Source organism: Lissotriton vulgaris, chromosome 5, assembly GCF_964263255.1.
Source record: "Lissotriton vulgaris chromosome 5, aLisVul1.2, whole genome shotgun sequence".
Lineage (NCBI taxonomy): Eukaryota > Metazoa > Chordata > Amphibia > Caudata > Salamandridae > Lissotriton > Lissotriton vulgaris.
In genome coordinates this window covers 797504305-797520026 of record NC_141693.1, presented here as the reverse complement: position 1 = coordinate 797520026, position 15722 = coordinate 797504305, and the positions used below count along the sequence as shown (strand labels likewise).

Genomic DNA, 15722 nt, shown 5'->3' with positions numbered 1-15722 from the left:
ACAACGGCCGTATATGAAATCGTCCACCGAGACTAAACCAGGAGATGAAGCCGACCTTGAGACGCGCCAAGAGTAGTTTCATCCGGTGCGCCAGCCGCGAATTCGGATTCAACGGTTGGCACGCCTCACAATCAGTAGTGCTGTGATCCTCCGCTAAACACCACATACAAATGAGGGGTGAGGGTCCGCCGCCGACATAAGACGCCCACACGACATACAAGTCTTGAAGCCCAAAGGCATTTGCACACTGTTAACCAAAAAGAGCACAATTGAGAAAGAAAAAAGGGGCCCAAACAGAGACTGGATCCGCGTTGCACGCGGAAAAGGAAAAAACTGACGTAGGCAGGCCAGGGTGGGGCTTATGTGACCTCGCTGACATCACGTGTGGAGACGACGCCTGGGCGGAGTCGCGGGATGCAGCCCCTCCCCCGGCACGCAGGGACAAAAAGTTTTCCGGATCCAGTCTCACGCCTTGGGATAATTCTACGTGAAGGAATATGCAGCTAGTAGTCTCGATCAGATATAACAGTATAGTCACAGGCGGTACTGCAGCAGAACATAAAACGTCAGACTTAAGTCTCATTGGCAAACTAGGTCTCTGAATAGGGTTGCATTGTATTGAATAAAACAAGTTACTTACCTGTACACTGTGGTTCTCCAGTACTGATATCTTTTATAGATTCACATACTTCCCTGTCGTCATGGTGGGAGTCCCACGGTAAAAGTAAAATAGCATCAAATCTTAACATTGAAAAACCCATAAGAATTCATTAACTTTAGTATCCTGTAACCATCGTTATAAAACATTAAAACTCCCACCAATCAGAGCGTAGACCATAGATTCTCCTTCCCCTGCAGGGCCACCATACCCTCAGATTTCGAGCAGGAGTGCCCTAAGTAATTAAGAGGTATGGAAGGTGAACCTGAAAAGGAGGAGGGGGGAGGGTTGCATGAGAATCTATAAAAGATATCAATACTGGAGAACCAAAGTGTCCCGGTTAGTGACTTGTTATTTCTCCAATATTGTATCTTTAATAGATTCACATGCTTTAATCAGAACAGCAAGCGGTACCAGAAGAAAAAGGTAGAGGCGACGGGAAGGTGAACCATCCCACCATGCGACCTATAAAACGAATCATTTAACACAAACTCACAATAATGCATATGAATGCAAAGGCATATACATATATAAAATGGAAAATATTCGAGAACATATGAAATGTCATAACAGTAAACTTATATAGTAGGGAACAGACTTAAACATCATACCTTACGCGAATAAACATCTCAAAGTACCTGGACCAACTGCCACATCCGCCCTCTGCCAGGCATGCATCCAAGCATTAATGCTTTGTGAAGGTAGGGACATCCGCCCAAGTTGCTGCCCTGCAGATATCAGGCAAGGGGACTCCAGCAAACAGGGCAGAGGAAGCTGCCACCGTACATGCTGAGTGTGTTGTGGCTTTGGCAATCAGAGGGCGGTCAGCCCTCTCACGAGAGAAGAGAATAACTAATGAGACCCAGCGAGCAACGCCCGCGTCAAAGAAGGACCCTTTCTAGGGGCAGAAAAGGCAACAAGTAACTGAGTATACTTTCTGAAAGGTTGAGTCTGTTGCAAGCAGAATTTCAGACATCTTTTAATGTCCAGAGAATGGAGTGTCCTCTCAGCTGGTGAAGAAGGAGCTGCAAAGAAGGAGGGCAAAACCACAGGCTCATTTAGATGAAATGCAGAAGGCACTTTGGGAATGAAAGATGGGTTTGTCCGAAGAATCACTTTGTCTGGAAAGAACTGCAGGTATGGCTCCGTTGTCGTGAAAGCTTGAATCTTACTAATGCGTCTTGCTGACTTGATAGCGAACAGGAAAGCCACCTTCCAAGAGAGATTCTTTAAGTCACATTTGTGAATAGGTTAAAAAGGTGATTTCATAATCTGCAACAGGACAGTATTTTACTGCCATTGTACTGGAGGAGGTCTAAGTGGAGGATAAACCCTGAAAAGTCTTCTCATGAACTCCTAATTAGTCTATTAGACCACAGGGACAAAGAATCAGAACGCAGTCTGTACCTGGAAATTGCTGATAAATGCACCTTGATGGAAGTATGTGCCAAACTAGCCTTGGCAAGAGATAATAGATAAGGCAAAACCTTCTCAGGTGACGAAGAAAGCAGATCAAGAGAGTTCCTGGCACACCATGTACAGAATCTTTTCCACTTGACCTAGTAACATTTTATCGTAGATGGAGCACAAGCTTGCTGTAGTATGGTTTGGCATAAAACAGTTGATGGACAGAATGTAGAACAATGTCATACATTCACCCCAGTACAAGGATCTGGGCCTAAATCCATCGTTTTTTTGCACTCTACACCACCCTGGGTTAGACACTGGCTATATGCAAATCGGCTCTGACCCTGTGCCTCATGTGAGCAGTCCAGTCCGAACTACCAAGCCATGTCTTTCCCAGACCGGAATCAAGCATCCAAGGACCGGTTTCGGGCTATCAGCCTTCTTCAGCCTGGATAGCTTGACTCCAGTGGTGTGGAGAGCCTGGGACTCACGTCTGAGTATACCCAGCACTCTCAAAAATACTTCCAGGCAGCTGGGGGGGAATTTGATTAGCACGGACTATAATTGTATGCCATGCTCGCTTTCACATTCCAAGCAGCCCGGGACAACAACGGTCGCTTCTTTGAAGTGAAATAGGTGTCGCATTTACAAGCGTTTGAGATATTGGCAATGTAAATGACAATGCCTTTTATTTGTGGTAATTATCAAAACTGATAACTAAAAGGCATTGTCATTTACAATGCCAATAACTTAAACTCTTGCAAATGCGAGACCTATCACATTGCAAATAATTGTTTTTGAGATAGGATGTGGCTGCTTTGGTGCCCTCAACTAAGGAGAGGCCTGCATTACAGGAACAGGCAACAGTGGCGATAAAGTGCAATATGGTTATGAAGCAAAGGAAAGGTATTATAGACAAGTTCAGGTTTGCCAATTCTGCAGTCTAATAATGCAGACTATGGGGTCGCTCAGACAATTCTCATACTTACGATACCAGTATTAACTACTCTTTTTTTACTATTCCAAAGTAGTGTTATGTACTAAACACACATTATTGAAACTGTTCAACTGTAACAATGATATATCTTTAATAAAAGCATTTGCTACGCAGCTTAGGTTACTGACGACAAAACTGAACAGACTGCCACTGCATTTGATAAATGGCCAAGAAGATTATATTTCAAAAAACCCCGTTACTAGTCTGTTCGTTCTACAAACTGGAATATCCACTTTTTTACAGTAACCTAGTTTTCCAGTAAAAACCATGCCTGCTCTTGTTACACAAACAAACAGTTTACCTGAGGGATGGCGCCATAATTCCAGATATAGCCTTTGTGAGGAAACACGTTGGCCACGTAACGCAGCTTCCCTTTCTTGACATCCTGTTTAATGGGGTTCAGGGGATCCTTGGTGGCAATCTGTAAAAAACAAGAGCAGGCGCTTAAATGGAATGCCATTTGAACCAGCCGAGCAGCAGTTTATCCTTTTATTTAAAGTATTTCGAAGTGAGGCATCGAACAAGAAGGGATACTGAATGAGACGTGGATTTCCAAACAGAAACAAAGAACTTTAATGCCTTAACCGCGGCGGCAATTCCGCTGCTGTGTGGCTTTCTAAAAAGTGGGCGGGGCTTCGTCATTTGGCCATTCGCAGCACCAGGGAGGGAGTGCTACCGTCTGCCATCGGCCGACGGGAGCACGGAACGGGTTAAAAAACGAACAACTTCATATCTCAGAAAGCATTTGCCTTCAGTATAAAACAGCACTGTTATTAGCATTCAGTGAGGGAAGAACACGTGAGGCGACTGCATTTAGAGGGTGATGACTTATGTACAGGGCATTGTATGAAGGCTACCCGAGCGCCGTACCTTACGCTGCTTGCAGCAACGGCTGTATGAGGTTACAAGAATACGTGGGTATTGGATAGGAATTTAAGTGAGCGTTGCACAAAGGACTCAATTTGAAAATGGTTGACGGACACCCACAGTGACAGAGTGCAAGGGAATAGAGGAACAGAGCTTAGGATGTCATAACTAAGGACACTTCATCTCCCTTGGGCAACTCAGTCTCAGAAGATATTCATGAGTATTGTATGACTTCACCTGTGATAGTTGATCCTACACTACTTGAGAAATTATAGAATGCAAACTATATTTACTTTATATTCTATCCCTGGTTTAATGATAATAAAAATATATCAAAACTGGATACCACAATTTACAAATGCACATAGGATTCTCTCCCCTTACTGTTATGTAGGACTGCAGAACGGAAATGGCGTAGGACTGCAGAACGGAAATGGCGTAGAAGTAAAAAATAAAAATGAACAGAAATTGCTGGATCATGATAAATATAAATGTATCCATCGTAGCTATATGGCAAATATCCGCCTAACCATAAAAAGTTTCTTACACCAGATTGAAAAGGCAGCCAACTCCAGCAAATAACTCTATAAAATCTTTAAAGAATTCGACTATCCCTGTTCAGACTGGTGCCCCTGTCTCAGGACTGCGTGGATTCACTTTGTTTTGTTTTTTTTCCACTTTGTTTTGTTTTTTAAGACAAGATCTCTGCAATTCAAAGTTCTTTTCCACCTTCTGAATCTTTAGCCACCCTGGAAGAGGATGTATTCGATCCTACTAGCCCTCCTCCTTTACTGGTAGCCTTTTCCCAGTTTAATTCGAAAGATGTGATAACTGCTTTGTTGAAAATCAAATATGGCTCACCATTGGACCCAATGCCACCTCGCTTTTTCTCCACCATTACCCCTATGCTCCTTGACAACCTTACTGACCTATTTAATAGATCACTGTTAAAATAAAACAGTCCCAGTGATATTGAAGGCTGCCAGAGTCAGGCCAATCCTAAAAAAACCTTCTGCTGACCCTAAAATTCTGACCAACTAAACACCTAATCTCGCTACTTCCCTATTTTGGGAAATTGCTTGAATCTTTAGTTAACAGACAACTTGTAATCCATCTTGAAAGCAACGGCCTATTGAACACTTCAAAGTCAGGTTTTAGGGCTGCGCATAGCACAGAAACCGCGCTGGTGGAAGCTGTGGATAACAGACTGGCTTTGGATAAGGGACAATCATCCATCCTTGAATTGCTCGACCTATCAATACTCTTTGGGAAGGCACATGAGCACTGGTCAAAAGACTGGTGGCCCCTTAAACTGGGCTCCTGTCCAATTCCTAGGCAGGCGGTGCGCAATCTTGGTGTTCTAATTGATGAGCAATTATCGATGAAGAACCAGGTAAATCAAATGATAGGCACCTGCTTTGGCATCGTGCGCAGTTTGGATTCGGATAGAAGCAAGGAAACCTTTAGTTCAGGGAGTGATCATCAGCTGGATGGATTATGGGAACGCCTTACTGACCTCAATAAATGAAGATCTGTTGTCCAGGCTACAGGTTCTGCAAAATACCACGTCCAGGCTAGTGCTGAATCTTCCGTCTAGATCACCCTCAGCACCTAGCTTAAAACTCCTTCACTGACTTCCTGTAAGGAAGAGGACCAGGTTCAAAACTCTTTGCCTAGCACACAAGATTATGTATGGCAGCAGCCCCAGTTACCTGGCAAAGAGACTTAGCTGGTACCAGCCTGGCAGGCTATCAAGGTCCAGTAATATAAGCCTCCTTACCCCTCAGAGTCCGCACCACCAATAATGGCGGGAAATCTTTTCCCTTCTTGGCGCCCACTCTCTGGAACAAATTGCCCGTTCACCTACGCACTGAAACTGATCACAACTAATTCCGTAGGGAGCTAAAAACATGGCCGTTTGACAATGAAAACCAGCAAGATCTCCTCTCGAGTCGGAAAGTCAGTCGTCCACCAGCACCATGAGACCTTTTTGGTGATATGTGGCCTCAATAAATATTCTTGATTTGATGGTTGCAAGGTCCTGTTGCTTGTTTTCTGGGACAAGTCAACGTAAATGTACAACAAAAACATAAGTGGGTGGTGTGAAGTAATGGTGAAAATGCAAAAACACACCTACAGCCTAGAACTAGAATACAGACACGCACTGGGATTCTAAAAAAAAAAAAAAACACATTTCTGAGTTTCTGGTCTAAGTAAGAAGGCGAAATAAAAATTGAGAAAATAAAAAAGTACAAGAAACAGCTACCTCCATTTTAGCGTTGGTCCATCGTGGTACCTCCACAATCATGTTGAACACATCCTGAAAGAAAAAAGGAAAAAAAAAGCATGCAATCAACAGAAGGTATTCGAACACAGGTCCTAAGAAAAAACAATGCAGATTAAGAACTCCAATCTAAAACCATACTCAGGATAAGCAATTGGTCACTTCCTGCAATTTTGGTTTCATGTGGAAAGGCTAAACCTGAGGCCACATTTTGCTAAATTACATCCACTTCCCATTGAGAAACAAAGTACTACCAGGAGAGAAGTTAATCCTTTGGAAATACGGTTGCTTTACTCTACTGCCTGTAATGATGCCACTTCTAACGCAATAGACACTTAGGGGCCGATTACGATGTTAGGAAGGGCTCCGAACAGAATTTGGGTGTTCCAAATCCGAACGGTGCCATTGTTTCCGACTGAATCGGACACACTTCTGAACCACCAAGTACGATGCCTGGAAACCGGTAGGGCTGTCCGAATTGGTTCCGAAAGGCATTCGGACAAGTCAAGCCTTTTCGGAGCCGATTCGTACAGCTCTATGGACTGTTTCCGAGCGGGTCAAATATCCGATTCGGACGGCCTTTCCGATTCGGTTTGCCTGGAACTAAAAAGCTGTCGGAATCAGTCTTTAGGGGCCCGTAGCAGGCCACCCTTCACTCAGGGTCCTCTGAATCTGGCCTGTGGGGGTACCCATGGGCCCCCTCTTAAAAATCATGCAGTGTGTGGAAGGCACCATGGGGTGCCTGCCACAGGGTGTACGATTTTCCCCAGCCACCCTTTTCTTGAATGGGAGCCTGTGTTCACGTTCGGGACACCGGCTACTATTAAAGTTAATGGGAGTCTGACCAAACCTTATCCAGATGCATAAAAATACATCCAAATTGCTTTTAGACTCCCCAATCCGAGTCGTTCGGAAAACATTCTGGAACCGAATAGGTTGGTATGCTTTCCGAGCGAGATCGGAATCGGCCCCTTACAGTCCTGCTCCTCATTTCAACTACAACAGACTCAGTTTGTAGTCCGGCACAGTTCACCCGCCCCACAAGTCACAATGCAGGCAGAATACAGTATTCTGTTGTGGCTGTCCAGCAGAGTTATTAACTTTACTGGACTATAGGGGTCTACCCAGAGTGGAAATTGCTTTCAAATGCGCAATAAACCAAAATGACAGGACTAAAGGATGGGGACATCAAATTAATGGTCGTGAGTGCAGGCCTTTTCATCTACACCACAATTTGAGTACAATGCTTACTTGCTCATTTTCACGAATAAATATAGTGTCATAATAGGGTCCCCTCATCCCCTGGTGTGCATGAGTGGCTGTGAAAACGATTGTTGGGCTACTCCTTTCTCGGGGTGCTCTTGTACATATAGAGCCCTGGGTTTATAATGTGCTGCTAAAGTATAGCAGCAGTTCATAAAGTTAGAAGTCTTTCACTCTCTATATGTCCCCTATGGAGCTCTCCTCCCCGTACAGCATCATGCTGTGTAAGTGATGTTTGGTGGGTCTAATTCTGAACTCACACCCACCTCAAATTAGCTGGGAAATTTTTTATGCTTGCCTTCACTATATTGAGGCCAGCCAGTGACATCTGTAACCAGCATTGGCAAAGCCAATACGTCTTGCATTTGCGACCTATTGATTTTACCAACGGTTTTAGCATCCCCCTTTGGTGTACGACATGGCTAAAAAACACACAAAAAGTGAAAAAAGTTATTAGATAGGCACGTGCACTAAGCATGAAAGCGTCTACAAAATGAGAAAACCGTTTTTTCTCATTTTGTTTACTGATCAGAATTGGATCATTAAACAAAGAAAAAAAGTAGCACAAGTGGGTGGGGGGGAAAGCAATGCAGGTGAGTGGAAGTAACATGGAGGAGAGTACAGGGAAGCAACAGGAGGGCAGGGGAGCATCACAAAGGCACTGGTGGGGGATAGAAGCAAATAGAGAAGAATGGAGCAGGGAGCAAACAGACGAGAGAATGCAATGTGGAGGTGGGTAGAGAAGCAAATTGAGAAAGAAACATGGGGAGGCGTAGCACATGAGTACATACAGAGGAGAGGTGGGGAAAAGCTTATGGGCAGATAAAGAGCAACACAAGTGTGGCGCACGGTAAGTAGACAAGTGAAACCGCTGGAAAATACATGCACTCTCGTTAAATGCTTAGACAAAATTAGCAGCTGAAAAATAAGCAGTGGAAGGACACAAGCAATGCATGCAATGCTCCAGGGGAGGGACAAAGGCACGAAGAGGGAGTAAAGCCCAACCAGGCTAACGAATAATAAGCAAGCATATGAGGGTTAAAATGTAGCCAATCATTAGTAAGGAATGGGCGCGCTTTAAGCCCAATGTAAGCTAAGAATACATCTGTAACAGACAGCACATACACAGAGGGACCAAATAAAAGACTGATCTTGTTCATACACTTACACCATCTTTGGGCTGTGTTCTATCTCCCCCCCCCCCCCCCATTACTCTGCCCAGCTTTGGCAAAGACAGTTGAACCCAGCAACAGTCAACGATGGGCTACAAGATTGTGTGGGGCTGAAACAACCCAAGTCAACTTTGTATGATGCCTGCCATCAATATGGAATAGGAGGAACAGCGCATCTTATGGACTACTTGTTTCTATAGTACCAAATCTACTTGAAGATGCACTTAACATTGATTGCCCTTACAAAAATCTAAGGGTGGCTTTTAACCTAGTGCCATTTGGCCTGACACCAATTTAAATTGTTTCTGGATATTACCTGTCCTAGAAAACCAGCTATCAAAAGTCACCTCCTGAAGGTGCTCTGTGCACCTGCTTAATGTAAAAGATTTAAATCAGAGACAGGAAGCTTGGCTACCTCTCCAGTAAGTGGGGATAAGTGGGTCGGGGGGGGGGGGGGCAAACAGTTTGGGGGGGGGGGGGCAAACAGTTTGAAGGGGGGGGGGGGGGGATCTCTAAAAGCAGCAGGGACCAAGAAGTGGAATTAGGAGTCCTTTTCATGAGGCGAGGCCAATAGAATTAAGGGTGTGGGCTTAAATCATGTAAACTCAAACCATGTGCTTTCCTTCGACTACCTGGCCGGTATTTTGGTGTCTGAGAGCTTTATTTGATTTATTTATTAACTTTCAGTATTATACAACGCTACCTAGACTGGAGGGTATCGGATCACTTTACAGGTTATGTAAATTATTCTCACAACATAGAGGTGCACCACAATTAATGTAATTTACAAGAAATTAAAGAACCATTTCCAGAACATATTCAATTCTTCATTTGTTCTCTTATTCTGTAAAAACAGTCACCAGTTTACAGCAAAATCAGCCGAGTTTGGTCCATAACAATTAACTTCTTCAGGGCTAATTAATTTTTCATGTTCATGGTGGCGATTAGGTTTCAAAAAAGCAACACCACTCATAGTCCCAAACAATAGTCACTGCGTTAAGAATCACGAATCAGCAAAATCATGCATTTAAATTCCAAAAATATTGTGGAGTACAAATCGTCTGCTGGCATCCACCTATCACTGTCCAGACAAATATTCTGAAAAGCAACATGCATCACTTTTCATTTTGAAAAGAGGAATAAGCTCATGTAGAACTGCCAATGTTAGAGGACTGGACCCAACAGATTTTCAAATGAATTGTAAATTGATTAAGTTTTTGCGTGCTCATCATCAAGCACAGAAAGCAGCAGCACTTTAACGAGACAAATTTCAACAGAGGATGAAAGCTATTTCTACTTGCTAATGTACTGAGGAGGAGACGAAATAGGTGGTCATCTCCAATTACTTGTACTAAACACGCTCTCCATCAAATAACATTTCCAGTACAATTTGTTAGGCCCGGGACTAAGACTGACCGAAAGGAAGCAAATAATAGATCAATGCTGATAATGTTTACTTTTGTTACTTTATAGGTTCTCTTACATGCCTAACTGGTAAAACAAGGAAGTAGGAGCAAGTAAAAATTTGATACGCATTATATACCGATTTTATATGCTGTCTTTTACACACTTTATGATGAATTTTTATTATGAACAATGTCAACTGTTGTGATTGAAGGATGTTGTTTTATATAAATTGTTACGGTTTTAATTAACTACGTAATAAACTAAACCCCATTTGTTATGCAGTGCTACTTAAAAAAACACATGCATCAAATGTTTACATAAATACTGGGGGGGGTCTATCCACCGCATTATGGCACTTCAATTGGTGCCATAAACCCCAACCAGAGAGCCGTTATACACACCTAGTATGTTTTTTTTAAACAAACAGAAAACAAAGAGAAAAACTGAATACATTCTGGAAATGTTTCTTAAAATGTACATTAATAGTGGAGCACCCCTATGTTGTGGAAATTGGAATGTCCTTTTCTAGGTTGCTTCTAGGCAGAAGCTGCTTATGGTGTGTGCACACATAGGATTGAATTCCTAAAGCGGTAACTGCTTGGGGACACAGGGTAGGTCTGCTGACTTGTTTTGTTACAGTAGATTATAGGAGTACGTTTACGAGAGTTATATGTGGGGATTCATATGGTTTCAAAAGTTAAAGAACAGTAAAGCATTGAGTGGTCAAAAGTCACAAAAGTTTATAAGAAGGAAGCATCGAGGAATGACGGAGACCGATAAGAGGCTGAAAGTGATGCGACCATCTCGATGAATCCAGTCAATGAGGGAAATGTAGAACAGCATGCGCGTGTGTTGAAGTATATGTTTAGCAGTAGAGATCTGAGGTCCCGTTTGAAGGAAGGAAGGAAATAGGGATTGCAGAGGCGATCCTTGGAGAGAGAGTTTAAGATCTTAGGAGCATTTCCTGAAAAGGAGGGCACTTGGGATAATTTCTTCTTCACATTAGGAGGTATGAAAAGGAGAGTTAGAGTTCCTGCTCTTGATAGTTTGGTTTCTAGGTATTTGGGGTTTGTATGAAGGCTTTGTGCTTGATACAAGCTGTCTTGAAGATGCATCTTCCTTCAATGGAAAGCTAATTAAGGCTACAGAGGGCAGGAGAGATGTAATCAAATCACTTAATTCCTGTGAGGAGTCTGGCAGCCGTTGAGGACTGTTCTTAAGGGCGCAGGGTGACATTTCGAAGTTCATGTGAGGATAACATTGCTGTCATGTTTCGAGAGGACAAGTGATTACACTACTGTCTAAAGATCATCTAAGGGAAAAAGCGGTTTGATTTGGAGATGTCTTAGTGTACGGAGAGCTCCTTTGGGCAGAGTATCGGATATGCTCCTTCATGGACATGTTTCTGTCGAGGGTGATACCCAAGTACTTAATGGAGTTAGAAAGTGAAAGACAGAGGTTTAGCACGTCCATTCTCTTGATAGTTAAAAGATGTATTTTTTTTTAGGCGAGGAGTAGTACTTCTGTCTTTTTGGGGTTCAGATTAAGGTGGCTAGTGTTTAGCCACGTCTATATCTTAATTAGTGTGGCATTAAGATGCCTGAGGTAAGTGGGCGATTTTATTTTGCAGTAGAATTGTGTGTTCAGCCTATAAATGATATTTTACCCCTGCATGGTTTAATATAACTGAGGGGTTCCATGAAGAGATTAAATGGGACTGGTGAGAGGATTGAGCCGGAGGTACACCTTGTGGAACTGGTGCAGGCTTCGAGAGACAACTGTTGATTTTTGGTTTTTTGGCAGTGATGTTGCAGATAGGATGTGAACCATCTCGGGACTGTGCCATTGATAGCAGTGCAGTTTTTGAGCGTCTCAAGTAAAGATGGATGATTTAATGCATCAAAAGCCGCAGGTAAGTCGAGCAGGATGAGGAGGCAGGCGTTGCCTTCATCTAAGTATCCGTGAAGGGAAACATCCTTTACAACGCAACTTTTACAACGCACTACCATTACAACGCAACTTTTACAACGCAAGCCATTACAACGAATTGCGCTGGAGGGCGCTCTAGGATAGGGAATAGTTTAATTACTATCCAACACCTTCCCTACTATCCACGGGGACTGGATTTGGAATAGTAAATTAAACTATTCACTATCCAGCACCCCCCAACACGGCTTGCGTTGGTAAAGTTGCGTCGTAATGGCATGCGTTGTAAAAGCATGCGTTGTAATGACATCCATCCATCTGTGAAGGTCATCAGATATATGGAACATAGCATTTCTGTGATGCAGCCTTTCCTGAATCCTGATGGGAAAGGGTTGTTTTCGCTGAATTCCTCTTTGTTGTCGGTTGAGTTGAAGCAGTATATACATGCACACTTTTCTATCGTTCTGGCTAGGAAGGGAAGGTTGGTGATAGGTCCAAGGTTATTGGAGTCAGTTTTTTTTTTGAGAATGGGGTGACTTGCCTATTTGGAGGGATTCAGGAACACAGCCTGATGAGAAACATTGATGATTTTGGTCCAAAACAAGGAGATGATATGGTTGGAGGTTCTGTACCAGGGTGCAGGGGAGGGGATCGGTAGTGTGGGATTTGGGCTTCAAGTTTGTGACTTCTCCTTCGGTCATGCGTTTTGAAGTCTGTCCACTTAGCAATGCTTTTCAGTTGAAGGAGATTATGATTGTTTTTTGGATTTTTTGTGTCACTCTGGTCGTTAGTGAAGTCTTTGGAGGGGGTTTCCATGGTGACCAACGTGTAAATGAAGAAATGATTTTGGACTGGTGTCATGGAGAACAGATTGTTCGATTTTTGCAACCTTGTCAGTGAGGAAGTTACCTATTTCTTCAGTTTGTTGTTTCATGATGTTTAAGAGCTCTCTTGGTCTGTTCGTCGCATGGTCCAGTTGATTGCGAAAGAAGGTGGATTTTCCTCTAAAGATGTATTTCTTGTAGGTGAGCCGTTCAGATCTTAGGAGTGTGAGGTGTGCTAGGGAGGAGTTTTGTCTCCGTAATGTCAAAGTTGAACGAGAATCTAGATTGGATTTGTCTAGATTGCTTTAGTTTGAGCAGTGCCACTTGGTCGAGAACATCTGTTGTTCCTTCAGCCAGTAACACACAGTAATGGACATGTAACAAAAACAAAATCAAACCTATTTGCTTTGCCAATGATAGTTAACAGTATCAGATAAATAATTAACGATTTTGCTGTGAATAATTAGAATTGAATGTGTATCAGTTCTGAAAATATGAGCTTGTGAATTAAACAATATGGTCCGCAGAAGGGTCGTAGTCTTGATAGCATTTCAATCACTCCTGTTACTGCCTTTACATTACTTTCAACTGCATCGGTTAGTCACTTATGCAGTTTATCTCCCCACATCTTTCTGGCATTCTCCATCTGCATATCTCAGCTGTTTCGTCTTAAGTAACCTCGAACTCTCTCCCACATGTCCATGTGGCTCCATCTCAAAACCCCAATACACACAGTGCACCAAGTCATTTGTTAGCACTGCATTTTCTTTCACTTTCGCCCTGTCAATATTTCAAAAGCTTTGTTACACTTTGACACACTTTTACATAGATTTTCAATTGGCACACAAGACCACTTCACTCTCCGGTCAGCAGAGGCCAAGGAATCAATAAGCATGTATTGTGAATACATTTAGGACCTGCTGACAGGAACCACACTGCTTTCAGCCTCAAATTCAGAACTCTGAATTGTGACCCATTATAAACACCCACTCACAACCTTAACTCACACTGACGCCTAGAGCCGACCCTGTGTTTTTTTTTGTCAAAAGAATGTTTATTTAGACCACAAGTCTTTAAACATAAAAAATGGCGTTTTATATATACTCTAATATCATGGATAATTTCATCAACAGTTAACATTAAAACTGGTATCTTTTTTTACTGCAACCATATATCTACCAATAGCTAATGCAATGTCAAGATTAGGCACGTCGACAAAAAGTTCAATAGCTTGTGCACGGCATAAGATTCCATATTTTAAAAAGAGAAGGCATAAGAACAGTTTCTGCAGGGCCAATATTTTTAAGCAATCCACTAATATGTGCAAAATATCGCATTTAGGCCTAGATGTATCAAGCCTTTTGCGATTCGTTAAGGCCGAAATTCGCAGAATTTCGGCCTTAAGGAATCGCAAACGGACATTTAGCATCTTTTGAGATGTATCAGAAATTAGCAAAATAGGGAATCGCAAAAAATTGCGATTCCTTATTTTGCTTATGCATTTAAGGAATCGCAATTTTGCGATTCCTTAAATGGCATGTATGAAACTTTCTTAAATTGCGAATTTGGGTTAAGGAATCGCAAATTAACACCAATTTGAGGTTCGTGTTAATTTGCGAAATCCTTTTAAAAAACAAATGACTATTTTGAAGGTGGCATGTGACACATACATGCCCATAGGGCATGTATGTGTGCCATATGCACACACATGTAAGTTTCAGGGGTGCAGCAGGGTGTCCATGAGACACCCCTGCACCCTTGAAATAATTCTCAAATTGCGATTAGCAAATTGCGAATTCGCAATTTGAGAATTACTGCACAATCATTCCTATGGGCCTCCTGGCCCATAGGAATGCATGGGGAATTATTCCTTATTTGCGAATTCGCAAATAAAGATAAATAAAGAATCGCAAAAAAAATGCAATTTTTTACATACATTCCATTTTGCGAATTCTAAATAGCGATTCGCAAAAAAAAAAAAAAAAAATCGCTATTTAAGATTCGCAAAATGGAATCTTGATACATCTAGGCCTTAGTGTCTAACGTACATTTACATTTCCCATCGTGTTGCATCATTTCGGATTTTGTTATCTCATTTATTACCCAGGGACGACTCAGTTCACATTACTCTCTATACAACAATAAACAGAAACAACTTCCTAGAAAAAGCAAATACTCTTAGGAAGCAATATTAAGTAAAACATAAAATGTGAACAGGAACTACATTGCGGAAATTGAATATATAAAGGGGTTATACAGTCACTGCTCAGTGTTTTTGCCTGTAAAGTTAAGGACACGCATAGAAGGCCAAATAGGGACCAAGTTCAATGACTTTAATTACTGTTTAGTCTGAGGCCCCGGGGGGACCAGTCCCACTTAAAGCCCTGGGGATCCTACTTCAGAACTGAGAAAACGAATATCTGTTGGATAACCTGAAAGAGAAAGCACCACTTTTAGAGTAGAATAGGTCTTGTTCAGTACCAGAAATAAAGGCCCAGCGGTTCTTAATGCTCCCATGAGGACTGGCTGCCTGAGGATAAGGCGCTGCCCAAGACTGAACAATCAGTCGTTGCTCAGCCCCACAAGAATGCACCACACTAACAACCGTGTTGATCATGCTCTCTTCACATCACTCCATGACAGAAAGGCCCAATTGTAAACCAAGATCAGCCTGGTACGGAAGGGAGAGCTCAAGAAGCTGTTCTGAGCAAGAACTATCTTTAGACGGGTCTAGCCATGGTGATCTCTCCCCATGATGGCAATCCTGAATAACTGTGGCAGCGCAACTTGTAGTTGTCTGGACTTCCCATACTGATCTCCTGCCCGGTCAGTTGCCAGACATCCACCACAAAGATTCGCTGCAATGTTGCATTAAAAATTAGAGTCTACTTCCTCAAGAACGTGATGGGCCAGGGAG

General features: G+C 42.5%; 1 protein-coding gene across 1 annotated transcript in view; it reads right to left on the bottom strand.

Moving 5' to 3' along the window:
- PPA1 (inorganic pyrophosphatase 1) overlaps positions 1–15722 on the bottom strand; it is a 282780-nt gene that overhangs the window by 153009 nt on the left and 114049 nt on the right. Inside the window, exons 3-4 of the mRNA XM_086922264.1 lie at positions 6196–6249; positions 3364–3483 (exon numbers count right to left, since the gene is read on the bottom strand). Coding sequence (XP_086778390.1) covers positions 3364–3483; positions 6196–6249 — 174 coding nt within the window. The remainder of the gene's footprint in view (positions 1–3363; positions 3484–6195; positions 6250–15722) is intronic.